The sequence below is a fragment of the Lipophrys pholis genome (genome assembly GCF_963383615.2).
Source record: "Lipophrys pholis genome assembly, chromosome: 19".
NCBI lineage: Eukaryota > Metazoa > Chordata > Actinopteri > Blenniiformes > Blenniidae > Lipophrys > Lipophrys pholis.
This window is the reverse complement of record NC_137647.1, coordinates 19,350,092-19,377,190: the sequence shown is the minus strand read 5'-3', so window position 1 is coordinate 19,377,190 and position 27,099 is coordinate 19,350,092. Positions and strand designations below refer to the sequence as shown.

The 27,099-nt window shown below is 45.8% G+C and overlaps 2 protein-coding genes across 3 annotated transcripts in view; both read right to left on the bottom strand.

The window, feature by feature from the left end:
• asic2 (acid-sensing (proton-gated) ion channel 2) overlaps positions 1–3,901 on the bottom strand; it is a 450,674-nt gene extending 446,773 nt beyond the window's left edge. The window contains exons 1-2 of one of the 2 annotated variants that reach the window (XM_080488571.1): positions 3,798–3,901; positions 2,325–2,951 (exon numbers count right to left, since the gene is read on the bottom strand). In XM_080488571.1, coding sequence (XP_080344697.1) covers positions 2,325–2,900 — 576 coding nt within the window. In that variant the 5' untranslated portion in view covers positions 2,901–2,951; positions 3,798–3,901. The remainder of the gene's footprint in view (positions 1–2,324; positions 2,952–3,797) is intronic. The other variant, XM_080488572.1, reaches the window with a different exon arrangement.
• Positions 3,902–13,194: 9,293 nt separating this feature from the next.
• hrob (homologous recombination factor with OB-fold) lies at positions 13,195–26,173 on the bottom strand. Its single transcript, XM_080486976.1, has 10 exons — positions 25,991–26,173; positions 25,781–25,831; positions 24,687–25,637; positions 24,484–24,567; positions 22,488–22,622; positions 19,225–19,333; positions 16,268–16,353; positions 15,913–16,044; positions 15,627–15,816; positions 13,195–14,294 (listed from the first exon to the last, which is right to left on the bottom strand). Exons 1-10 carry the CDS (start codon positions 26,000–26,002, stop codon positions 14,239–14,241), a joined length of 1,806 nt encoding a protein of 601 aa, XP_080343102.1. The 5' UTR covers positions 26,003–26,173; the 3' UTR covers positions 13,195–14,238.
• Between the last annotated feature and the right edge of the window lie 926 nt (positions 26,174–27,099).

The following is a 27,099-nucleotide window of genomic DNA, read 5'->3' as shown; positions in this document are numbered from 1 at the left end:
GCTTTACAGAGCGGGTTGCCTGGTGCATGCATCAGTTGGTCAGTTCGGAGGCCAGCAACAGCAACAGCAACAGCAACAACAACAACAACAACAGAAATGGAGAACATTTTATTAATAGAGGTCTCTATCAGCCGCAATCTGTGTAAAAAGCTTAAAATAGAAAGTGAGAGCATCCGCAGATTCCACGGTCCTGTGTCGAGATGAGAACTCACATAAAAGGAAGGAAGGAAATAAAAGTTCACCAACGTGCAAGTGATTCTGCATGTTTTATGCACAGTTATTCCACATAAACAAAACCAAAAAACAAATAAAAACAACCAGCAAATGTTGGTGGACGCCTTTCGTGTTGAATCAAATATCTCCGAAACATTCCCATTTATATTCACGGCGTGCTTCTTTATGAGGCGAATATATGGATCACTACATCAACACCGAGCCAAAAGCATTTCACTCTTCTCACCAGCGTCTGCATTCAGCCAATGTGAAAAAGAAAGGTCACATCATTTCAACTGTTTCTCTCTCAACACAACACCTCATCTTGGCATTTACTAGTGTATAAACTCACGTTTTTATGCAAGGCAACATGACGTGGCGCCGATCTTTGTGCTGCTATAAACAGAGACGGCGTAGTGGGTTGCACATCTATTCAACTTCATTCAAGTGGCACAATATAACTTACCAAAGCAGCTTTTTATTTGATATTATTCTTATTATCAATTCAGATTATAAACTTAACTCCCTCACATCAAGAAGACCTCAGTTTGACCCCAGAATGACATCGTACTGTGTGGAAATCAGAGAATTTCCTGCCACAATTTAAAGACATGCTTGTTAAGGTGAACTACAAGCTAAATGACATGATTGATGATGATGCTGTGTGTGTTTCTCCCAAATATGATTCAAGAACTACATTCTTCCATTTTAACAGAAAACTTTAGGTTTTATAGTTATGTCCCATAACTCAGTGAAAAGACTGAAACCTTGACAAGAGTATTCAACTCTTGAATATGACTTTGATGAATAAAAAATGAAAAAAAAAAAAAAAAAGAAACAAAAAAAGCCATCATATATCCATTGGTGTCACAGTTACTTTTTGTACTACGCAGAAATGATGAGGTGCGGATTGATTTTCAAAAGGCTTCATCTTAACGGGCAATAATAACGCAGCACCAGTACAACTAATGCAAGCCGGGTATTTGCCGTGATGGATTATACTGCTGAAGATACTGCCAACATTGGAAGAGTAGAATAAATGCATCCTGAGCTCGAGCTGCAAAGGCTTGGGGTGGTAGTGGGATGCAAAGATTTGTAGTAATTAGCTGAACCTTCAAAGTGGTATGCAACAGAAAACGCTTTCAGGAGATCTAAACGGCCTTAGAGCTCATCTGAACTCACCAAAAATGGCACAGAAACAAGCATCGTCACCTTTGTGCAACGTTCACATACTGCAAAGTGTTTAACCTGCTGACTGGCGGTGGCGAGTTAACGCGAGTTAACATGTGCAACAAGTGGCTGTGCAGATTGCATTGAATCCAACCTGGTATCAGCCATTACTCACTTTGATCAGCGAGAAATCCCATTTAAATATTTTTGCAATGCAACAACACGCAGTATTTCCCCAAACACGGCACCGCCTCTCTCTGGTCGGCGCCCTCCGGGTTTAACGAGCTCGGTATTGACTCAGAACAAACAGAACCACGGGGTGCGACACTCGATATCGAGCCAAATTAGAGCAAGGAAATCAACACCTGGATGTATTCAAACAATGCTACAGTTTTGGCTGCGATTTCACGCTCAGACGCTCCAGCAGGGAAAGCACGCGTGCTTTGAATATCCTGACTCGATCAAGAGGGACACAAAATACCTGGCGCGGCAAGTGAGGAAAGTGGCAGGAGGGTTTGAGGGAATTTACTATTCGCCGTGACCCAAGACAAAGCCGTTACTTTGCTTCAGTGACTAAAATATTTCAGACCTGTCACAGGACCGTTTGCCAGAAGCACAATGCTCTGATGTGAAAGCTGAGGACAACAACAAGGCAACAGCACAGAATATATTTACCGAAATAAGCTTCAAAAGTCTGTCCAAGTAGACATCAGAGTCCCAATACAAGAGAAGGAAACCAGATGGGAAAGTCAAAGCGCTGCACCGTGAGAGGGAAAAACCATCAGCACGATTCCAGTCCGTTCACCGACAGCAAAATAAATGTAAAATAAATAAAAACTGAAAGAAAGTCATACTCCTGAATACTTGCAACACCTCACAAGCAGAGTCCCGCTGAGCACAGCCCCGAGCTGACATTTAGAAGGAGACACGCGTGTACTCACGGTTTTGAAGTCGCTGTGGCTGCAGTCCTGGCCCTGGTATCTGCAGTAGAGCATCATCTCCTGCAGGTCGTGGCCGACCCGCTCGATGAACTCCTTCATGCTGAACGCCTTGGGCTTGTACGCCGTAAAGTTGGCCTTTTCCTGCAGGAAGGCCAGCACGTCCGGCTCGGCCAGGTGCGGCTGCGGGATGGTCAGGTGCACGTCCAGCAGGGCCAGCAGCTCCCCGGCGTGGTACAGGTCGTTGCGCGTGAGCTGGCTGAAGCGGTACGCGTTGAGGTTACAAATGGTCACGGCGGGGAAAACCAGGCTGCTGGACACCACGGCGTCCACGCTGGTCACGTGGGGGTAGGAGAGGAAGTACGCCAGGCGCTCGGTACTCTCCAGGGCGAGCAGTCCCATGCAGGCCAGCAGGGCCGCGGCCCAGAGGAGGCGGCGGGCGCTGGGTTGGCCGTACGGGAAGATGAAGCGCAGGCCGTGCAGCGTGCTGGCGTGGGCGAAGGCCTGCCAGGAGCTGGGGTGCAGGCTGGAGCTCTCCTGGCTCCCCTGACTGCCACAGCCCTCTTTTAGATCCATCATCGGCCCTCCACCTCCTCCGTCAGGGAGCCCACCCCCCCGGTGTACTCACACCTGCACAGAAGGAGAGGCGGCGTCAATAACAGGCTCAGAATCAACAATCCATAATCATATCAATCATGCCGAGCGGAGCCGGAGCCGGAGGGAACCAAAGTGGACGAGAGTGAAAGAAAAGTCTGCGTCCGTCTAGGAAAAAATTTAAAAGAGGGGGGGGATTCAGAGCCAAGCAACAAAGGGGAGGAAGTTGACATAAGAAGAGGAAAAGACCTCCAAAAGTCAAACAAGTACGACAGAGAGTAAGAGAAAGATGCTCCCTCGGGGCATCCCTCTCCTCTCCACCTCCACTCTCAATCACTACCTTGAAGTGAGAGTTACTGTATCTGCCAGCCTGCCTGTGGCTCCCACTACACCTCCAGCACACACACACACACACATCCACTCAGCAACACACACTCCTGCCCAAATCCCCAAACCGCCCCTCTGCCTTCCATCCTCTGTTGCCCTCCTTTCACTGCTCGATTTCATTGACAAAAAGGAAGAAAGTCCTCTGACACCCGGAGCGAGAGGTGAGAGTCACTTAAGCCGCAAACCAATGAAAGCTGCCTCTGTGTATTTAACGTCCCGACTCATCTCCATTTGAAAACACACGCCACGCGCGCGCGCAACACTCGCGGCAACTCTCGCGTGCGCGCGAGTGTGCGCGCGCGCGCTGACACGCGCGTCAAGGCTTCCCGTGGTCTCCCGTGCCCTCAACTAATGACAAGCCTAAGCACCTCTCTCGTTCAGCCTAGCGAGAAGACATCCAGCTGGCACGAGTGTGTTTGTGTATGTGTGTGTGAGTGTGAGAGCGCACTAGAGAGAGAGAGAGAGAGAGAGAGAGAGAGAATGAAGGAGACACACAGAGAGAGACGTAGAGCCGATGGTGAGTCTCGCGTGCAGATCCAAACTCCTGGTTTCCTCTGGTCAGATACATCCGCTTTCCCTCCTGTTCCCAGCTCATCTGTGGCGGCGGCGAACAACAGCCGAGCCGGCAGAGACAGGAGAGAGAGAGAGAGAGAGAGAGAGAGAGAGAGAGAGAGAGAGAGAGAGAGAGAGAGAGAGAGAGAGAGAGAGAGAGAGAGAGAGAGAGAGAGAGAGAGAGAGAGAGAGAGAGAGAGAGAGAGAGAGGGAGGCAGGGAGGGAGGGGTGAGGGGGAGAGGAGGGAAGACAGCGCTCTCCTCCCTTGCTCTATCCAAAAGCAAAGTCTCCTGCTGAATATGTTTCCGCCTCCCTCCTCTTCCTCTTCCTCCTCCTTCTCCTCCTCCTCTTCCTCTTCCTCCTCCTCCTCCTCCAGCTAACACCGCCACCTTTGCTCGCACTCGCCTCTCAGCCCTTCATATTTCCACATCTCGTCATCGCATGCAGAGTGATGGAGCGACGCACAGGAGGAAGCCGCCGGAGAGAGAGAGAGAGAGAGAGACGGCGGCGGGGCATGTCATGAGAAGTGAGGCAGAAGTGGAGACGGAGGAGTGAGGGCAGAAAGATGTAGGTTGAGGGGGAGGGATGAGGACAAAAATAAGATGGGAAAACTAAAAAAAAAAAAAAAAAAAAAAAAGCAGCGAGCGAGGGAAGGAGCGCGGTCACACGGGCTGCGCGGCGGTGTCACACCGAGGAGGATAACTCAGACGCGGGGCAGAGGGACACAGATGTAAAGGGAATAATAAGTACGCTGAGCGTGTTTGTCATGAGAAATGTAACATCCAGATCTGCAGCCGGGCGCCTGTAATCTGAGGATATTTCTGAGGAGCGGTGCGGGGAAACTTGGGGGGGGGGGGGGGGGGGGGGGGGTCATCTCGCCTCCCATAGCTGCAAAAAAACATGGAACCAATATTACCTCGCTGTATTCCAACAAAGGGAACAATCGTCTTTTTCCATCCGTCCCTCTTCTAAACAAGTTTATCCAACTTAGTAAGGAGGGGTGCAACCTGTAAATGTCCCCGGTCCCTCACGGGGCAAACACGGGAAAGAAAAGACGAGCAAAAACTCTCCCACCTCCAACAGCAGTGGAGTTTAACCTAAAACATAAACAAGAAGGGGAAACAGGGGGTAACGTGTAACGTCTGCGTGTAAAGACTCAAACCGAGGCTGACATGTACGTCACAGTGTGACGTCACCTGAAGTCTATAAATCCAAGCAGAATGACCTCTTGAACATTTGCAAACCTGCAAATTACAATCAGACCAGGTGAGGAACTGAAGTTAATGCAGCCTTAAGAACTTTTTTTAGAACGATACCTACGGTATCATAATAGTGATTAGCATCCGGAGTTATTATTATAATAGTATGATTCAAAATCAGAATTAAATATTTCGACAATAAATGTCAATCGGATGGAGACTGAGTCACCACATCAGTCTCATATGATTTCACAGACAGAATAACAGAACCGAGGCAGGAAAGTATTCTATTTTAAAACCTCTATGGATTCATGCGTTTGTCCAGAAACTTTTCAAAATAGTGTTACGCTCACAGCACTGACAGCCTGAAACTTTTTTCCTATAAGAGGAACAAATCTGCTCAAACAAATAGAAGTATGTTGCCTGGTAACAACGTCTTCATCCATCACGTCGTGCAGTGAATTTGTCTCCTCGATGCATTAGAAGAAGAAGAATAAAAAAGAAACTGTCAAAACAGCCTCTGGTAAACCAACAATTTCAACTAAGTTAAGCTTAATTAAAAAGCTTGTAAGTTTCAGAGGGTGAAGATTATTTTTATATTTAGATATTTCAATCTTAGGGATATAATGCACGGTCCTGCAAGAGGTCAGATAATGTTAGTGTCCTCACAAAGGAATGGACACACACTCAAAAAGACATCCCAGCTTAAACCAACCTCTTCTATTGTCCCATTTTTGGTGGGTTTGTGGATCTTTCCTCTTGATGTTAAAATGTATTATTCATACCTTGTTATTGAACAAGAATTACACGCTTCACCTTGACCAATTACTTATGAAGAAAGAAAGAAAACAGAGGAGCGTTCCTTTAGGTGGTTTTTTTTTAATGTGACAACACAACTAATATTGTTTCCGTGATCCCATGAAACGTCACAGAAAAAGCTCGCCTGATAACGTGAACAGAGGGTTTGAATAATTGAAAAGAAAATAATTGCCCACCCAGCACACACACACAGGGAATACAGTACAGAGATTACCTGTAATTATGTAGGAGTGATAATTGAGTGAGCCATTACCAGAAAATTGCAACACTGGGTGCGTTTCACTATTGCACCTGCAAATTCAAATGGTCATGAATTATATTTAGGTGACCACCCCCCCACCCCCCACCCCACCCCCCTGCACATGCGGTGGAACTCCCGTTTCCTTCCAACAATTCAAAAGGTGCATTTGAGGCGAATAACGTGACTCTAAATGGCCTTGAGGTGTTTAAGGTTGGGACTGAATTCAACACAACCCTGAATTGGATTAAAGTGGTGGAGCAGGGTGATGAATGCAGGCGGCAATTAAGCAGCTCCACCACCTGAACAGTTCCTCAATTTATCAAAAAATAAACACCTGCTAACACCAGAAGACACAACCTGGAGCTCACAGGTGAACACACTGATATTTGGACCAACAGATAATTTAAATAAAAAAAAAAAAGAAGAAGAAGCTACATTTAAGAGTTAAAAAAAAAAAAAAAATCAATTAATGCCATCACTCGTTTTCTTCAGTACAGGACAATTACTGTATAGTCTTAATCAGGTGAATAAAAAGTAATGAACAGCCAGAATGACCCCCCCACCTCATAAAATATATGACCCAATACCTTCAGGATAAACTCCATTACTCTTCGAAGTTAAGACGTTTGAACAGCTTAATTAAACTTGCATTAACTGCATTTTTTTTCTTCCCCCCACCATGTGAAGTGGGTGAAGGGTAATCAATTTCAACTGAATTATGCAATAATTCAATCTGTATTATACAACAGTTAGTTGTGACAGATAGGGGAGTGCAGCAGGCTTCACTCCACCTCAGTCTTTAATCGGGATAATAATTATGTAACAGCGATACTGCAGCACACACAAAGGGGATGCAAGCACCAGATGCGTCACATTTCCAAGATGGCAAGTATTTTTACCAAATGTATTGAAGGTTGCTCCACAAGATACAGCACATTGGGTTGATTTCCATCATATCAGACACAAATTCTATGTTTTATACCATGAGGAAGTGAAGTATTTGCAAGTGACAACTTCCATAATTACTTTATGTTCTGCACAGTTTTTAAATCACTCTCTTAATATAATCTACCTAAACCGACATTTTTAATGACAACTATAAGTCATATGACTAAATAGCAATAGTTGCACATGACAACTCATAGTAAATATCATATCAATTATCTTACATTGTGCACGTCCGGCTTCTTCGTCGCCTTTCTTCTCGTGTTACTTTCGAGAAAAAAAACCAACATTTTAAGTTCCAATAGCTGCTCTGACTGTGTGAACAAGGAATATATATAACTTTCTAGAAACACAGAGTCGCTGATTATACACCTGCACCACCTGTGTCCTCATCCAAGATGGCGGCCGGTTTCCGCTCTCTTTTCGTGTTGCGTTCACTTGCAGAAGCAAATTCGCTGTGTGATAAAATGATCTAAATATTTCTTTAATTATGAGATTCTAAAAAAATCTTACCTTTACATCTGAAAAAACAACCCTCAGATTGTCTGAATTAACAAGATTGAAATAAACTTCACAAAACACATCTGTAGAATGTATAAATAATATCAAGACAAACATATGCCAATGAGTAAAAAATAAAGAAAAAAATATAACAGGTTGCAACTTTTTTTCATAAAAATATGAGTGGTACATGAGACAAGAAAGATTTTATGGATATATATCATTCCACGTTTAAAAAAACAAACAAAAACAAAGTATACTATTTATCTGGAAAAAATAATTCTTATTTACATTTTTAAAAAATGTATCAAGTGGGTGTGTCTGTGACGTCCACACCTCAATCAATACAGCAGAAAAGATCTGATGCATGCTTTTTATAACATATTCATGATTCTGAAATTCTTCATCATGACAAACGTTGTTAGCCACTGACCCAAATAATATTTCGAAGAAGAAGAAGAAGAATGCAGGGCTGTAATAAAATAACCAATCTGTGTTCTCCTTATTACCGCCAGCAGACATAAAGAAAGTCCATCCATGGAAGATGAGCAAAAAGATCATGCTTTTGAAATCGATGCTTTGAAGTCGGTCCATCCACATTGTGCAGCTGAACGATTTAAAAGAATTGAATTCAGTATTTGAGAGAGTGGCTGCAGTGCTGCTGAATCTTTAACCTCGGACGATCGCGACTCCTCCCAATTTGCTGCAGCTGGCGCTGGTGGAGCAACAATGCTGACATTTCGTGTAATGATTGTTTATGGCTGGAGTGCGGCTGGTGTTGGCCCTCCCCCGCCCTCTCCGTCCTAACAAGAAGTGATGCTCAACGCTCACTGGCGTGTGTTGGTGCATCGCTTGGCCCTCGCAGGCCCAGTTCAGCCATTTGCTGCGACGCGGAGCCCCTAGTTAAAAGTAAAGAACGACTCAAGCTTCAAGATGGAGCGTTTCAGCCTTATCTTGCATGGCAAGCGCACACACACACACACACACACACACACACACACACACACACACACACACAATCAACGCCCCGATTGAAATGTGCTGCAGGGTTTTTAGTTTGTTTGGGGGTTTATTAACAACTTAATTAAGCAAATCTCTGTTTTTATCCACTGAGGTAATGAGTAGAGTTTTACAGGGATTAACGCGTCTCCAGTGTCTTTTGCTATCTTATCTGCTTCTGCCCATCCATCGAACTTTTCATCCACAGGATTAGCAAAGAGAGGAGAATTGTTACCGACATGCTTCTGTTTCTTTTTATGTCATTGAAACAATATTCTGAAACGTCTTTTTGTCTTTCGGGTAAAAACTCATGATTATGCCTCTTGGATTAAGATAATCCGCCATGCACTTAGGGGGTATTAAGGAGACGAGGACCCTACAGATAACTCCCGACATTAAGGGTGAACGCACAAAATAAGTGGTCCTGGAACCGTCCTGATCATTTTTGGATAAAATAATCTTCACATTCGATATTTTTGATGAGACTGTTGCTCCTTAATCTTCAAAAGCCTTAAATCTGGATTAAGATCTGCGCTTGTAGTGAAGGCATTATCTTTAAGGCTTATCGGGCCGTCAGCGACTCCTTGTTATCGAAGAATCTATTCATTTAGAATTTTCTTTTAAGGCGCGCTCCAGGAGGAACGTGTGAGGAGCCGCTTTGTGCGACACAATGCAGTAATGGCGTTAATCTGAAAGCCATTTCATGGCGCATTTTCATGCCTTTGTCATCGTCCAGCCATCCATCTTTGATGCCTGATTTTAAGAAGGTTGTGGGACGGACTCTGACCAACTCCGAAGGTGGGATACGTGCTAGACGGGTGTACCTGCACACTGAACATCCATCCATCCATGAGTAAGATGAGAAACCGGACCCTGGAAAAATAAACTGGAATCAGACTGAGGACTCCGTCGCTGTGAGAGGAGAGCACTAACCGCTACACCACAACACACAATCCTTTTCCTCCAGCAATTAAACTACTGTAAACAAGAGCAGTCAGAGTTTTAACGGTCGACGTGGACACAGGGAAACAAATGACACACATTCCACATCCAAATCGACGGCCTTTGCTCTTATATGTAGTTTGGTGATCACGTGATTTTATTTCATTATTGGAAAGAACACAAGATAAGACGATATATTGCAAAATGAAAATATTCAATTGGCAGAGGTAATAGATCACATGCTCTGGAGCTTTTCTATCACACATATCAAATATTTAAGTATCAAATATCATTTTTTTTCTGAACTCTTGAACACGAGCATTTCTTAAAGTTCAACGGTTCAATGAAAACGCCCGTTTCTTTCCAGCAAAAGCTTTGAACTTCAGAGTTTGAACGTAGATTAAGGCCCCTGTTTAGACGTCAACGATTCCAAGGGAAAACGCAAAACCTTCTTCGCGTTTTGGATGTTCATTTACAATAGAGCTAAGAGCCATGGAGAACCCAACTTCTCCGACTCCTTCTCTTTGTAAACAGAGAAAAACACAACTTTTTGAAAGCGTTGCTAATGTGCATGCGCACCATACCAGTAGGGAATAGTTCTTCTGTACGTATGCGAGTCGCCCGAAAGAGCAATCGAACTTCATCATCAGTCCAAACGAATAAGTAAGGAAGAAAGAAGATTTTCTGTTTGTTCAATAAATGCTCAATGAAATTTTACTTTGGCAGCGTCTCTCGAAGCAGCATCACACAATGATATATTAAAAGGTTAAAACGGTTAAACGTTGACAGGAATAACAATGTGCCGTTGGTAAAACACCCATCATCCACTGACCCGACCTTCACATCTCACCTCGGGCTTCTGCAGAGTCTTACATTCCGTATGTTTGGCCTCAGCAGTGACAAGGTGTGTCTTAAAGCAGCACATGGGTAAACAATTTAAACATAATAACTCATGCACATTGTTAAAATGTGCTTTTAAAGGGAGTGAGGTGGCAGATTGAGAACCTATGGCGGCCGTGAATGTTGCGAATACAACCTCAGAAAACAACTTAAGAGGGTTCCAATCCGGTTTCTTTCTTTTCTTTATTTTGCCAATTCTTTTGGGCAAGTCGGGGTATTTTTGGGGGGGGGGGGGGTAAATTCTCCTAAAAAGTTGAGCGTACTTGAAGAATTCCGCAGTCCACAACCTGAAGCTGGACGAAGCAGTGCAGGAGACAGATTGCTGGTTGGGTTGGTGAACTCTCTGTGTGTGTATGGTTCACATGTTGTGATTGTGTCTACATCGCTTATCTCTGGCCTCCTACTACAATTTGTACTTAATAAATTAATTAATGAATCTATTTGCCCTTAGGTTTGTTTGTTTATTTGTTTGCATGTTTAATTTCCTGGTTACCAGGAAATTCAGCGTGTGTGGGCCCAGTTACGATGGATGGATGGATGGATGGATGGATGGGTGGATGGATGGATGGATGGATGGTGTTCCCTGTGATTCCCGTCTGTGTTGGACAGTACAACACTGTATTTCTCTCGTCCTCCCTCCCTCGCCCAGACAACCGCAGGAGGTTCAACATTTCATTTTTCCAAAACTCCAACGCTTCATTAAAAGACAGACCTTGTTAAAAAAAAAAAAAGATGTGTGTTGGTGGGCTCTTGCTCTTTCTCTTTCTCACAGCGCTTTACATCACAGAGGGAAAACTTTGCTTCCCTCCTGGGACACTGAACCACAGTAAACCAAATTCCTTTTTATTTTTGGGGTCACCAAGGCACTCCTCGTACTATTCGCATGACGGGACTGGAAGGGCAATTAGGCGCTTTCGACTATTTTAATGGATTATGAAAAATAATAAGCTCGTACCGGCAGATAATTATGATAAATAAGTCGAGGAGTTGGCGAGTCTGGGCGCAGTTGATTATTACCTCTGGCGGGGGGGGGGGGGGGGGGGGGGGGGGGGGGGGGTGATTGAAGTAGAAGGGCAAATTATTCTAGTTTGGGAGCAAAAGCTGCTGACTTGCCTGAGTCAAGCCTTGCTTTAGCGAGGGTTTTAATTGGTGGACGTGTAGGAACCCCTACTGCACGGATCCATACATAAACATGTGTTTCACATGGACTTTTCTCATGAGTGCTGGGATGAGCCCGCACACGAGATGGTATTCAATGCTACCCCCTGCTGGTACTCCGGCAGCCATGGTTGGTGTCACACTCCAGCGAGGAAACGTGGCTTTCTTATTTTAGACTTCTTTTCTGAATCCATCTGCTCCCTGGCCCCTCTGCACTGATTGCACCCGCTTGATTTGACTTCACCGGGTTTCTTTTTCCGTCTTTCAAACTCCACTGATCACAACATTAGGAACCCTGGCTCGCAGCAGCTCAAACCCTCTTTCCCTCTTCCTGTTTAGTGTCAAAGATCTTCAAGGATTTTGCTCGACATGAACATGACAGCGTTGCACCATTTCTGCAGACTTGTCAGATACGCATCCCTGCTGAACATTACACAGTCGTACCATATCCACTAACTTTCACATTTCTTCCCAAATAACGTCACGTTAACACGATACATGGAAATATTTGCTATGAATTGAGATAGACGAAGCTCAGTTAGGGTTTTGTGGATTTATAAAAGAATTATGGTGCTTTAGAATTCACATAACCACATGGATAGTGTTTGGCGTCTTTGTTTTGATTAAGTTTAGTTTTAAAATACTGTATAATAATCCATGTTATCACAAAATGATCGATGCCATTCAATTTATACATCAAGTGAGTGATAATAGGGTATTTATTTTGCAAATATGACCGTATGTTCTTGTTTTTTTTAGCCCTGAAATCTGAAATAAGGTAACTTTTAGGTCAGTTTTACACTTAAAACAGATTACATTATATGTTAATGGAGTAAAATAGGGCCACAATGGTTAACTAAACTTTCATTGAATCCCACGGTGACATTAATTCTCATTAAGTATTTCAATAATTGTTCTATAGAGTAAAAAATTCTGAATTAGAGCAGTTTCGACACTCGGCGGTCTTGATATTTTCCGTCTTTCGGGTCCAGAGCCTCAGTTTTCTGCTCTCAACTGACAGAAGTGACTCTTCTGTCGCTTTGCTTCATTTGCTTCACTGTGTTTTCGCATTCACAGACGATTTCCTGCTGACTTGACTTGCAACCAGTCGTTATTTGTCGCTTTCCCCGCCATTCCTCACTTGCTTTTATTCTTCTGTGACCCCCGAAACCAACAATTCGTCCCCGCTCGGAGAACCGCTGCTCGCTGGATATTTTCTTTTCACACTGTTCTGACAGATCAGAGTTTGTGTGGGGAAAATCCCGGAAGATCTTGTGAGATACGCCGACAACTCAGCTACTATCGAAGCCACTTAAACACTTTTTTCACAGCTGCTTATACAGTTTAAACAGCAGATCTCTTCAGATCTACTCTGTATTGGCATTCTGTCCCGTGATTGGTTAACTCAATGTTGGCATTCGTAAGAAATTTAAATGTCTGAAAAAGCACCTTTTGCAAGATTTTCTGCATGGAACAGACAAGCTCCACCCAACCGTCGCCTGTTTCCACTGCAGCCATCTTGAGATAGACTATTAAAAACTTCCAACAGCTCCCAACACAAAGCCGTAACACCTCAAATCCCCCTTTTTTCCACCGCAAAGAGTCAGAGATTGAGAAAAAACAAACAAAAAAAATACTTTAAACTCTTAAGTTGTTTTTTTTTAATCAAGTAGTGGCCTCTTGCCATCAAATCTGTAAAAGTACAAATAATTATTCATGCGATTTGCTTATTCGGCTGTTCGACAAGAGAATAAACGTTTTATTGCACCAACTCCTTGATTATAAGACGACGACAAGCCGACAGTTCAAACAAATTTTCGCGCTTATAAAACAACCCTAAACAGGATTTTGCTGCTTGAGGACAAAGTCGGCCTCACAGCAAACAGAGGAAGTGAAACTGTCCAAACACACTTTTACTCGAGGTTTTTGTTTCTATCCAGCCGAGAGCAGAAGCTGCTTCGGCAGCATCCCGACGACACCGACGAGACTCTGAGGATTAACCTGAATCTGTTCCAGTGAGGCCGGGCTGGTGGAGGAGTATGGATCTGAGGATGAACCCCTGCTGCTTAAAGCCTCCGAAGGAGGCTGTTATGTGGAGAGAAACTCCACCCCGATGCACGCCAGGGCTGGGTAAACATTTCTCCTTCCCGGGTACACTTTCTGAAGCTCGGCTCACAGGCTGAGCAAGTTCATCCCCCCCGCCACCACCCCAACCCACCCACCCCAGAGGCTCGGATTGTGACTGGAAATAAGAGACCGGGGGAGGAAAACGGCAACACAATGGAGCCGCACCTTGTTCCCGCTTTGCATAATTAGCAAACCGATGCAGTGCGGTGTGATTGTTTGAAGGTCGATGAGAGAAACAACAGCAGAGAAGAATAAAAGAAGAGTGATTTTGACACACAAACAAGTCATTGGAGCACGTACGACGCCAGGCTGATATCAAACAAGGCTGATTGTTTGTAATTAAAGAGCACGTGTTGGTTCTGAGTGGCACATTAATCATCGCTGAGGCGGAACGGCGACGACAAATGACCAGGAGACGAGGCGAGCTTTTAGGAAGCGAGAATCCAACATGGCCGACACTTTATTCAACATGTCTATCTTTAGTTTTCCGTAGTTGGATGGTCAGAAGGTGTCGTCGGAACGAAGAAGGTGAAGGTTGGATGCGAGGTCGACATCAGAGGCTGTAGGATTCCTCTTGTAGCTCTCCAAGCAGCTCGTCAAGGTCGTCATCTGCACAACGGACAAATCACAAATATGGAAAATCAACCGCTTTAATCCGAAATAGAGGTTAACTATACGTGAAAAGCCTTAAGAATTCTCTACTTCAGATAGAACTTATCCAACATCCAGGAGGGGTTTCTCTCATTGTTTCTCCTCTCGAAATGCTTCAGCCCGATTCAGAGGAAATCAGCTGCGAGCGGCTCTCTGAGCTCCTTCCACATCGTCTCTGTTGGATTCAGGTCCAAACAGCCGTTTTGTCGTCGCTTCACTTCCGTAACTAATCTCGCCGTCCTACTTTTCTACTTGTTGCCGAGCTGCAGCTGATTTACAGCCACGCTGACATTATCCTGGAAAATACCAGCGCTCATTCAAGGGGGGTGGGGGGGGCGACACTGAAGCGGCGGTAAATCATGAAGTGGACTTTTCTTCGCCGCTTGTCTCATTAACCAATTCACACGCGCTTTAAGCCGCCATGCGGAGTGCACGCCCTCGCCTGGGAGCAAGCCCACGTTCAGCAAACTGCCCAAGGACAAGTGAACTGATGGAACGGAAGTAAATGGAGATCGACCCGCTAACCTCGCCTCCAGGTAAGAAGAAAATGTCCCGCTCCACCTGCGCCTCAGCCGCCCACATGTATGAATATATCTCCATCCAGTTAACCGACAGCCCGGAGCTATTAACATGTGGACGGAGACTTTGCAGCCTGTCAATGATCTTTTTTTTTTGAGGCCGAGACTCGTTACTCGTGTGGAGAGGCTCTTTAAGATCTCTTCAGACTTTGGTAGAACTCTGACTTCACACAGTTTTATTCTTGATGTTAAACGCCTTAAGTTCAGAACGTGGGGTCAAGAAGATTCTCCAGTGTTTGGGTTTACTTTGATGGCGAGGTTTCTCAAGGAAAAAAAAAGATTGGGAACGATTACTTCAGGTAGTGATGTCTGAACTGTTTAGTAAAGCTTCCTAAACCTGGCCTGTCTCTCTCGTTTCACCTCGGTGGATAAAAATCAAAGAGCTGGCTGCTGATCAAATAATGTAATTTTAAAATGTGACACCAGGTTCTGCCACACGGTGCTGTGAATTAAAAAGCAGCGGCACGTTTTTTTTCTTCTTTCCATCACGCTAATTGGATAATAAATAAAAAGGAAACTGTTTAATTAAAAAAAAAAAAAAAAAGGGGTAAAGTTGATTAGTTGCAGCTGAACAATGCAACCAGAAACCGCCGCTTTGTTCCGGTTGGATGAACGTGGAGATCTCAGTCGCATGTTCATATCAAGTTCTAAACGTTGGGCTCCAGACGTGGCTGCAAATCATCTGTGTATTATTTCAAACACGGACCCCCACCTGCATCCCACTCCGAGTGCTGCGGGGGGCCTCGGCTGGAGGAGGCCACCGCGGGGTCTTCCATTCTCCGCGCGCACCCCCGCCCTTCTCTCCCCTCGTCGTCCTCGTCCTCGTCCAACAGCAGCTGCATCTGAGACACCGGTCCCCGGGGGACGCCGGGGGGCCGAGCGGGCGATGGCGACACGGGCTCCTGCGCGGGGATGAAAACGTCAGACGACAGGCTGACAGCGGGGTTCCGGGTGGAGGATTTAATATGTGTTGTGTCTCCTGCTGCTGTCGTGCTCACCAGGACCAGCGGGGGGAGCCAGGAGGAGGAGGAGGAGGAGCAGCTCGCTCCGTCGGGGGCGTAGATCCTGAGCAGGTTGTTGGGAGTCACGTTCAGGTAGTGATTACGATGGGAGGGGGAAAACACGCCCACCTGCCGCACACAAAGCAAATAAACACACTGTACACACTCAGGTGGAGCTGGGTCAACGTGTGTGTGTGTGTGTGTGTGTGTGTGTGTGTGTGTGTGTGTGTGTGTGTGTGTGTGTGTGTGTGTGTGTGTGTGTGTGTGTGTGTGTGTGTGTGTGTGTGTGTGTGTGTGTGTGTGTGTGTGTGTGTGTGTGTGTGTGTGTGTGTGTGTGTGTGTGTGTGTGTACCTGTTTGAGGAGCAGCACGGCGCCGACCTTCAGCTCCTCCGTCCGGTCCTCTAAGAGACGCCGGTGCACCGTTCCCTGGATCTCTCCTTGCCGGGGAAACGAGAGCGAGCGGCACATTTAATTCATCAGATAAAACAAAATAATCTAAAGACACAATTTAAGTGTCTGAAGCTCCAAAGTTAAGCTGAAACTACTCCGTTAGAGGATCGGAAAACACACGACAGGCAGGTCAGGCCGACAGCCGCAAACGTTCCACAGCGACTTCATCAATGTACATATTTCCTTGTTGCTTTAATCAACCTCGGGATCGAAGTAAGAATCCATCTGCTCATCCGTGAAAAAGCCCACATCTCGAGAGTTGTGGCACAATTCAGATGTTTTTAAAGATGAAGCCATTCATCCATCACTTTACAAACAGACGGCCCAATCCATAATGGACGAGAAACATAAAGTAGAATTTGAAAGCCTGAAATAACTCAATGAAGAAAACTAAATGTGACTGAAACGGACATTAAAGCACCATTTGTATCCACTAAATTTCATCTAAAGCCGTCAGTTCAGACGATGATGTGGATATCGTCTTAAATCTGCTATGTTTTCCACCCGGAGTAACATTTTTAGATCAAATGGGACCCAGTCACAAAATAAACAACACTATTTTATAAAAGAAGACAATGATGCTCGTCCCATGTCACACTTGAAGCTCGCCCAAAGAGAAAGTAGCTCCACGAGCAGCTTTGTTTACAGCGTGAGTGAGTGAACGAGGTACAGAGAGCAGCTGAAGCTCAGTGCAGACTAAAGTGTGCTGCAGGCGACACCAACTGCAGGTAAAAGCAGCAGATAACAAGCGGCGAAGCCTCGAGTCACCGACTTAATCCTGTGTTTTGCTCCCCGGTTGCCGAGTGAAGTTCAGGTGGATCGCCCCTGAAGCTGGCAAGTGGCTTCAGATCGGCAGACACAGATTAAGACTTTCTCGTGTTTCCTGAAGCGGGAGAGCCGAACAAGTGGCGAAATCCTGGAGCAGGAGTACACCCCCCCCCCCGTAACGTTCACTCCTTCCGGGAGATACTTCGTCGTCGTCTTCGGGTCCGACGGACGAGTTGCGAGGCAGAGACATTTTAGCTTCAAAAAGCCGTGAGGTGACACAACAACTTTATTTGTTCATAAGTAAAACCCAAACGGTACATTTCCTGACCGTTCTGGTCTCCTGCGGGCCGAGGCTGCGCAGGATTCTGCTTGTTCTCGATACTAAAACACGATGAATAGGGGCCAACTTTCTCTTCTCCGCTGTGTCTTTATATTTTCCTCGACTCAGAATGCGCCTGATGTTTCCACCGACGTTTTAATGAACTAAACAAGCAGAATCTGTCAAAACAGGAAATAAGACGCGCGTTCCAATCTATTCGTTTTGATACCAACGGGCTGAAAGTCGAGTCCTTACATGGAAGGATCTTTTCGGAAACCGAATTTCCTTTAGCCACTGGAAACATTTCGGGATGTTGAACCTTTTCCCATTAGTTTGGGCACAAGCGAGCCTCTTCATTGGCGCCCGCCGCCGACTCATTTTCTGAGTAACTGCCCTCAACGCTCTGTGAAAATAGTGAGCGACCTTGGGCCGTCACTCTGCAGCACGTCATGCATGCATGCAGGCGTGTTTATACAAATGATAAAGACAAAAGCATTAATCCGCTCTTGAGAGGAAAAACAGGCTTTTCTTGTTTTGTTTTGTGCTTCTAACAAAATGCGACACTGAACAAAAACACTATATATCAAAGGTTGTTATTCTTATTAAGAGGGGGGAGGTGTGTGTGTGTGTGTGTGTGTGTGTGTGTGTGTGTGTGTGTGTGTGTGTGTGTGTGTGTGTGTGTGTGTGTGTGTGTGTGTGTGTGTGTGTGTGTGTGTGTGTGTGTCAGTAATGTTAAACCAGCCGTGGCCAGTGCTGCTGCTGGCTTTCGTGTCGCTTCCTTTCTGGAAGTCTGCATCACAACACTGCTACGGGTTTCATTTGGAGTTGGACAAATGGTGGTACTGTTGGAAACAAATGGACAATGTGCCGTCTTCCTTTAGATTTAGATACATTCGGGCCCCGTTTACACAACAACGCTTCATCTTTTTTGTGTTTTGGTTTCACGTTTACGCCGCAACCTTTTCGAAAACGAGGTCAGAAAATGACAGAAATGCTGAAAACGACGAAATTGATAATGCTAATTTGCACAGACTGATAGATCCGCGTCTGCGGGGGGAGGAGAAACATGAGGTGTGTGTGTGTGTGTGTGTGTGTGTGTGTGTGTGTGTGTGTGTGTGTGTGTGTGTGTGTGTGTGTGTGTGTGTGTGTGTGTGTGTGTGTGGTGGGGGACCAAATTCCTCGTTGTGTCAGAAGCACTTAATACCCGCCTACTCCCGACGCCAATCTACTGCAACCGAATCGTTAATAAGCACTTCAGTCAGCCATCGAGCACAACATCCACTCGGGAGCGTTGATGAGCAGCTCTTGCTCTCTGGTGGCCATGGTAACCGGCTCCGCTTCGAGGTGGATCAGACCGGCGGGGGGGGCACGAAGGAGCGAGGAGACAAAGTGGCTCCCTGCAGCAGACTGCGGGACAGACGTACGTGTGTGTGTGTGTGTGTGTGTGTGTGTGTGTGTGTGTGTGTGTGTGTGTGTGTGTGTGTGTGTGTGTGTGTGTGTGTGTGTGTGTGTGTGTGTGTAATCAAGCGTGGTACAGTACAGTGGCTGAGCTCTCGTCCTGTGTGCGGCTCAATCAGGCGAGGGCTTTCTGGGAAAATGTCAAATGTGAGGCGAGCAGCCTCTTCTTCTCGCACACTTTTTTTTTTTTATCTCTACCTTCCACCACATTTCACTCGGAGCCTGCGGCCTTTAACCAGCTTCACTTCATAAGCCCCAACACATTTTCGTGTGTGTGTGTGTGCGTGTGTGTGTGTGTGTGTGTGTGTACTACCTGTCGGGTCTTTAAACACAGCCTTGGCGTCAGCCTGCGTGTGGATGATGCTCTTCAGAAGCACGGCCATGTTGGGCACTTTATTTCTTGCCAGCTGTTTGAGTGCGGCCTAAAACAAGAAAAACCAACACGTGTGTATCAGCATCCCGTATTTAAGAAACAAACTCAGCTCAGCCGCCACAGCCAATCTGATCTGACTGTTCTGAATCAGTCAAATATTAAGAAAAAAATTATTATAGTGCGTCATTTGGCTGCTCGAAGCTGCACAAAAAGCTGAAATTTGTGCATCCTGATACCCAACAGTGAGGTCAAACAGCCGCACCATTCACAAAGTGCTCATTCACTGACTTCGCAAGCAATAAAGCGGCCAACTTTCGCTGCTCCATCACCGAGTTGCCATGTATCCTCGCCTACAGCTCTACCGGGGTGTTCCCTGCTGAATAAATTATATAGAGCAGTTACTTTTACTGAGATTTTAAAAAGCGCAGTGGTCCAGGGTGGCCCGGATTTATATACTGTGTTGACATTTACTGCTTTGGGCCTTTCAAAGGTCAGAAACTTCCCAGTGTCACGTGTGACGTTGGACTAAAGCGTGCATAAATGAACCTCAGATTGTGATCCGGGAAGAAAGTTGGGGAAAAGCGGCTCAAATAGAGCTGGAATGTTCAGTGTTCACAGCTGTTCTACAGATAGCTGGAGCTGAAAAGAGCGAGTTAGTTTGAGGGAAAGTTTTAAAGAGCAAAGTCCGACAAGTTACTGTATAGCTATTAAGAGAATAATTGGTAATCGAACAAAAGTCAGCTGATTGACGCTGATGTTAACACTTATTTTTCACAAATTAAATGCAGGGAATGTGTAGTTTTTCTGATATCCTTGTGTTAAGTATCCACCAGAGCAGTGATTTTCAACCAGTGTGCCGTGACAGATCGTCAGGTGAGTCGTGGAAAACTGTCCTATTTCATTTAATTGGTAAAAAAAAAAAAAAAAAAAAAAAGAGTCACTGGCAGTGATTAGACGTGGCCTGAGATGTGTTGGCTGATCAAGAAATGTACACACCCTTCCTTGCCAGCAGGTGGCAGTAGGGAGCACATTAATACGGACCCTGTTAATGTAAGACAATAAAATGAGTGCAACAGTAGTGCGACAGTAATATGGATGGATACATATTTGAAAAGGAAAAATTCTGACTATTTCTCCGGGGTTTTTTTTTACACATAAAATAATTTCGCTCTATTTCTTTATTGGACTATTTTCATTGGAACAAAAATCTGTAAAAACTGTAAATATTGTCATTGAATGTGCTGTGTAAAGCTGCAATATGTCATTTTGTAACTATTTTTGATTGGAAGTGTGCTGCGGGACATTTTGAATGTAAGAAATATAAAAGGTTGACAAACACTGCAGTAGAGGATGCGCTGACTCCTTTTCATGTCGCACTCCAGTCACCTCACAGCTTTCCATGATCCATGGAGCCTCCCCTGTGCTTCGCCGTTGCTGAAACGACTCTACAAGTGTTTCCCCGCTGCTGCGCTGCTCGCTGGCTGCAAACTGTGGAATGGATTTCCGGCTCACGCGCTATCCAACTTTCGACAACACGTCGCTGTTTGGACGTATTTTACGCTCAAAACACCGCAAAGCAACACATCGACGTGGATGTTTGCAAAGTAGCTGTACAGCGGAGGCGGTCGCTCTGCCGCCAGTCGCCACCGTTTTAAAACGCTAGCCCGCCGAGGAGAACGGCACTGACCCAGTCCCTGAAAATAGTCCCAATCATTTGTGCTGCATTGCTAAAGAATTCTTTTCTGTTTTCTGATTCTGAGGTTTTAAAGACAGAACTAGTTTATTATGAGATGATGACATCACGCAGACCCCCCACGTTGTCCAAACGGAACAAAAACAGTTTGTACTGCTTCCTTTTCTGACCTTATACTAACCTCCAGTGGTCTTTTGGGAGAATACATGCATATACTTGTACATTTCATACTTTACTGTAGAGAGGAGTTTATCACAGCCTCATGTAAAATCAACAATCATGAGAATACTAATATTATAGGAAACAGAGCTCCTGTATCGTAATAGTATTGGTATCGGCAGATATCCAAATTCGGGTATCGGGATCGGAAGTGAAAAAACGTGGATTGGCGCATCCCGAGTTTTATCAAATATCTAATCGCAATATTGAGACTTTGGTGTCGAGAGGCTAAAAACCTTCCCAGGCGAGGGAAATTATTTGGAATCGTTTACAAACTTTAATTAAACCTGCTCGTTTTAGATTCATGCTTTAGTTGCTGCTGCCACACTGACCGGACGCCGTCACTACACACCGTATCCACATAGGAGTCAATTGAGCCATTACCCAGCATTAAAAAAAACAACTTAATCGGCATATATCAGTTATGGGAATTTTTTTATTCCCTAATATCGGAATCGGCCTCATAAAATCCATATGAGTGTGGCTCTGTCAAGGAGGGAGATTTTAGAAGTGACAAACCAAACCCGCTGTTTTGCCGAGTCAGGTAAAAGGAATTAGACCCCCAAGACTTTGAGCCGTGTCTTCCGACAGCTGACGCAATAAAGAGCAACGAGTGGAAAATTACTAGTGGAATAATACAACCACCCACGGATTCATGGGCCATGTGCTCACCACACTGCTGATATGTTTGAGCTCACAAGGAGGAGACTTTAACACTTGTTCAGCGGTTGTTGCAGATCTCATCACGTGGTTCCTGGTCACATACCAGTTCCTTCCTGGTGTCTGACAGTTTCCCAGTTCACGTCTCATCACACATTATCCATCGGTTATTTTGTGCCTTCGACTCCGACATAGAGAGTGGAAGAGTTCCAACGTGTCCTCAAAGCTCTTGTGTGTGATGACGAGTCTCCTCGTGCAGACGGGGGACGTTTGAAAACACTCGTGGTGGAGGGGAGGGGAGCAGACGCAGCAGAAAAGCAGAGTGGAACCGGCTGCCACTCAAGCCGCCTCCGTGGAGCCCGCCTCCGGTTCAGTCGCACGCAGAGAGAGCGGAACAGCGGCGCGGTCTCCATTAGCGTGATTGATGAGCGATCGCGGTGTTTATAATCACCAAACACCTCCGGTACAGAGCCGTCATTTGTCCTCATTATGCTAACAGACCTCCAGCAGCAACACAGCCTCTTTTGACGGTTAATCTTTTTCCTTTTCTTTTTTTTAAAGGTTGCTCGACCTGAATAGCAGCGACACACACTTAAGGTAAAAGACGGTTGTCGTTATGACGGGTACTTGCCTTGCGGAGCACCATGACCACGCTGTAGGAGTGCAGGAAGCACGACGGGTTCCTCTCATCCAGCCCCATCTCGGCCTTCATCGCTGCCCAGGGGCCACCGCTGAAGTCTTCCTCCTCTGACTGGGAGCTGGAAGTCTGAAACGGGGGGGTGGGTGGGGGGGGGGGTAGAATTGGTGTTACTGCGGGCTGTGACCACACACTGTGTAAAGCGTGGAAACAATTCATCAGTGACGGATGCTCGGCACACACAGATACTTAAATTGATTACATTAACTCCAGAAGGTGATGGCAGCTGTGTTTTTCATGTGGCGTGACAACCCCCCCCCCCCCCCCACCCCCACCCCTTTCATTTTCACACCATTTCTGCCAACTCTTCCAGTTGAGATCCATCAAGAAGGAAAAAAAAAAAAAAAAAAGTATGTCAGAAACGGCAGGGTGTGTGAAGGGAAAGAAAAAGGTCATCAACACATGCTGTTCATGGACGCTGGCTCACACTGAGGAAAAAAATACTCTAAAGATGATTTTCTTGAAGAATATGTAGAGGGAATACAGGGACGTGGGCTGCTTTCTCCTGGATATATACTCACAACAAGTGGGGAACATGAGTGAACGGCTGCTGGAGACTAGAGGACCGCAAATAAAGTGGCCCTGCACTTTCTACAGACCTGAATCCATAGAAAACGTCTGGACTCAGACGAGTGGCCGCGCTGAAACTCGGAACTCTGCAAACCAGAACCTCTACGACCCGAGACCCGCCTTTTCCCAATCAGTTTCACCCCAAAGCCAAATATCCCCAACTTTTTGAGAGTAGTGTGTATCCTGGTGCGGGTCCATCAAAGAGCCGACCGAAAGCATCTCAACTGACCGAGATCAGAAAAGTCGTTGGTGCCTGTGGACGTGTGCAGAAAAGAAAACGAGCAGATCAAAGTTTACAGCAGAGTCTCCCTCTCTGATCTCTGGTTTGAAGAAACATTGCGATGACGCCAAAACACAAGTGGACACGCCCATTCTCCAACATGAAAACAGAACTTTTTGAAATGAATGCAATAGGAAAGTCGGCTGGATGTTCTGTTTACTTAACATATGAGAATCTAATTCTGACGCCCACAGTGCGATCACTAATGCCCCTCCGTCAAGAGTGTCTCCCTGTTAGAAGCTTTTAGATTGTCTGCAACCTGACGCCTCTTCATATCCCTCCTTCACTGTACATGCGCAAAGCAGTGGGGCAGCCACAGCGCAGGGGTCAAAGGTCGTGCTCGGGGATCCACAGTCGTGACCCACCAGCTGAGGGATTTAAACCTGTGACTTTCCTAAGTCTGCTTCTCCAATCTTTAGGACAGCACAAACCCAAATAACAAGAATTACTAAAAATAACAAAAATGTATAATAATAATAATAATAATAATAATAATAATAATAATAATATATAATAGTGATAACTTCCAGCTTGTCAAATAATGTTTAAAATGATCAGAAATTCAGAAAAAAAAGTTGCATTAGTTATGTTGTTTCTCAAATTGTCGTACATGAGCTCCCTCTAGTGGTACGTTTCATAATAGCCGGTTGAAGTTTAAGACTGGAAAATTACTTGCCAACACTTTCTACCTAAACTCAAGTGAGCGTGTCCATTTAGACAAGAGAAGCTTATTGGGCCTTGGTTCGTTGCTTTTGCCCATAACGCGCAGCGGGACTAGTTATCTCCGTTCACCTCTCAGTGGTTCTCCTAATTTAATTAGTTTTGTCTTTGTGCAGAAGAGGAGGACCAAAGCGGCATGGGATCTAAAGGATGGAAGCACTGAATCAATCACAACACCTCATATGGTAACTTCAACTTTCTTTCTGAACTCTTGATCAGTTAATAACGGTTATTGAAAACATTTGCTTTTCTGTATATGGGTATATAGTATATGGGTCCATTGTCAAATTCCTTGTGAAATCCATATCCCACTTTCAAATCAAATTCCCGCAGTTCATCAGCGTTTTGTGTTTTATTTACCTGACTGGGCAGCCGAGCTATCGCCCCGTGAGCGGGAGTCTGAGGAGCTGAAACCACGATCTGGTCCAGGTTCTGATCCTCAGGCTGAGAAGAGAAGATGTAGCTCATAACGAGATTCCACAACGAGACGGACTTCATACACATAGTCAACTTCAGTCCTTCCGCTTTCATTGCAAAAGATAAAAAGAGATGCGAGAGTGAACCTGATGAGGCAGCAGCCCGGCGGGACCGGGGAACCGCCGCGTGCGGGGCTGGCGGGGGTCGGAGCGAGGCCTCTTCCGAGGATGCTTACTGGAGGCCGACACCAGCTGGACCAGACGGTTGGTGAGGACCGGCGTGTGAAGCGGATGAGGGCTGAGGGTGGGGGAGCGGGAGGGCGCGGCTGGGGAGACCGTCTCAAAGAGGCCACGAGTGTGAGGGGGGGGTCGAGGAGTAGTCCGGGGTTTGTGTTGCTCCTGAGGCCGGTGGACCGTCCTGGAAACGGCGCTGGGGGAGGGCGAAGCGGCAGTGAAGCCAGGGCGCGCTGGGAAAGGGGGGCGGGGATTTGGAGATCTCACCTGAGGAGCAGAGAATATTCGGGGAGGTAGACAAAAACTGGAGGAGGAGGCGGCGATGCACGGGGGCTGACTGGGCGGCGCCTGAACGCCTCTACAGGATGAAGGTCGCAGTGTTTTGGCAGAAGACGAAGGCCGGGCCGTGGGCACGGCTGCAGCCAGGGCAGGAAGCGGAGGCGGCGGTCCCATTTGGCCCTCGCACTCATCCAGATCTGCCATGTCGACATCCCAGTCATCAAAATCGTCCTGAGGCGCGCAGGGCGCCGGCGGCACATGCACACCGGCGTCTCTCTGCTGCGGCGCCAAGCTGGGAAGCGAGTGATTCACCCCGGGGGGGCGTGGATGTGAGGAAGAAGAGGAGAGCTGTCTCAAACCCAGAGAGGTTTGTCCAGCGGCAGCGTGCGTGCCGCTGCTGCTGCTGCTGCTTGATGCCGGGCCATTACACGGTGGGGCCGATCGCTCTCCGGCCGGCTGGGCACCAGTTTTCCCCGGCTCCCGGTGAGACACAGAGGAAGGACGCAGGGCGCAGGATGACACAGCAGTTGTCACATCGACTGGTCCAGACGCTGAGCAAGAATCCCAGTCTGTCCCCAGAAGATCCTGATGGAGAGGGAGAGAGACAGACAGAGAGACAGACAGAGAGACAGACAGAGAGACAGACAGAGAGACAGAGAGGTCATTATGTTAGAGAATAGCAGCACCTACAGTTGAGTACCAGGTGATTTCAGGTGTGTTTCAGTCACCTCATCATCAAAGTCTTCTCCAATGCTGAACAGACCGCTTAATTTACACGTCTGTAACAGAGATCACAACACAATAACGAGATGCCCGCAGTAAACAGTCCAGATGTTTAATAAACTTAATATAACAATCTAATAAAAACGTGTCGTGACGTGTGAGCGTGCGCTAGCTCGATTAGCTCTCAGTCTGTTGTTGTTTGAAGCTTCACTCACCATCGCAGTCATGAGAGGTCGCGACGTTTCATCCGTTCGGACAGTCAAACCTGAAACTTGCCGAGGAGCAAACTGTCATTCAGCGCCGGAGTTTAACTAAAACTCGCGAACAGACAAAACAAACTGCCATTAGCCTCAAAGCTAGTTGAAAAGTTTGTGCTTGGGTGCCCCGCCGTCACGTTCAAACACGACGTCATGACGTCACGAGTATTTATACAAAGAGTGTTGAATCGGAGCGAGATGATTCACTCCTCGTTAGTTCCCTACCGGCAAGATATTTACGTATTTTGGTCACTTTTTTCATTATGAGCTAAATTACTTTATCTTTTCTTTATTTTATTGTGCGCATACACAAGATTAGGTTATGTAAAAAGTATCAAAGTATCAGTTCACCTCAGAAAACGTAATTATTGGAGAATATTCAGAGTTAAATATATCTAATACAGGAACAGAGTTTGTCACTTTACTGAAAATTGAAGTGCCCAAAAATGGAAAATCCATTCGAGAGAGATTCAGTCAAGGCAGATTACAGGTCAAAAGACACACAACCACGCAGACTCACAGTCAATCCTCGAGTATTCTGCAACCAAAATGCATGTTTGTGGACCGTGGAAGGAAACCCATGTGTGCACAGTGATAAATATGCAAATTGTGCACAGAAATGTCACATAAACGGAGTGTTATTACTGTGAGGGAATACTACAAACCAATAAATTACCGCGCAGCTCCACAAGAGAGAGCTGCTCTCAGTATCACAGCCACCAGCTCAAGTAAACTAAGTCGGGGACTATAATTCAACACGATATCTATTGAAGGAATGATTGATATACAAATAAATGTTTGATTCTTCCTGAGCGTCATTCAAAGTACCCAGTTTATAGTGATCACTCAAAAGCAGATCAAAGTCTCCTTCTACGTGACACAAATACATTCAATTGCATCATGACACAATGTTCTTAAAATGGAAATGAGCACAGAAAGTGACTCTGCAGATTCTGTCATTTAAGGAGGTTTTCTTTGGGGATAAAAGATGTGTTCGCCAGCAAACTTAGTGAAAATGGTTTAACTTCTAAATTCAGTGCTAAAATGTTTTTTTTGTTTTTTACATT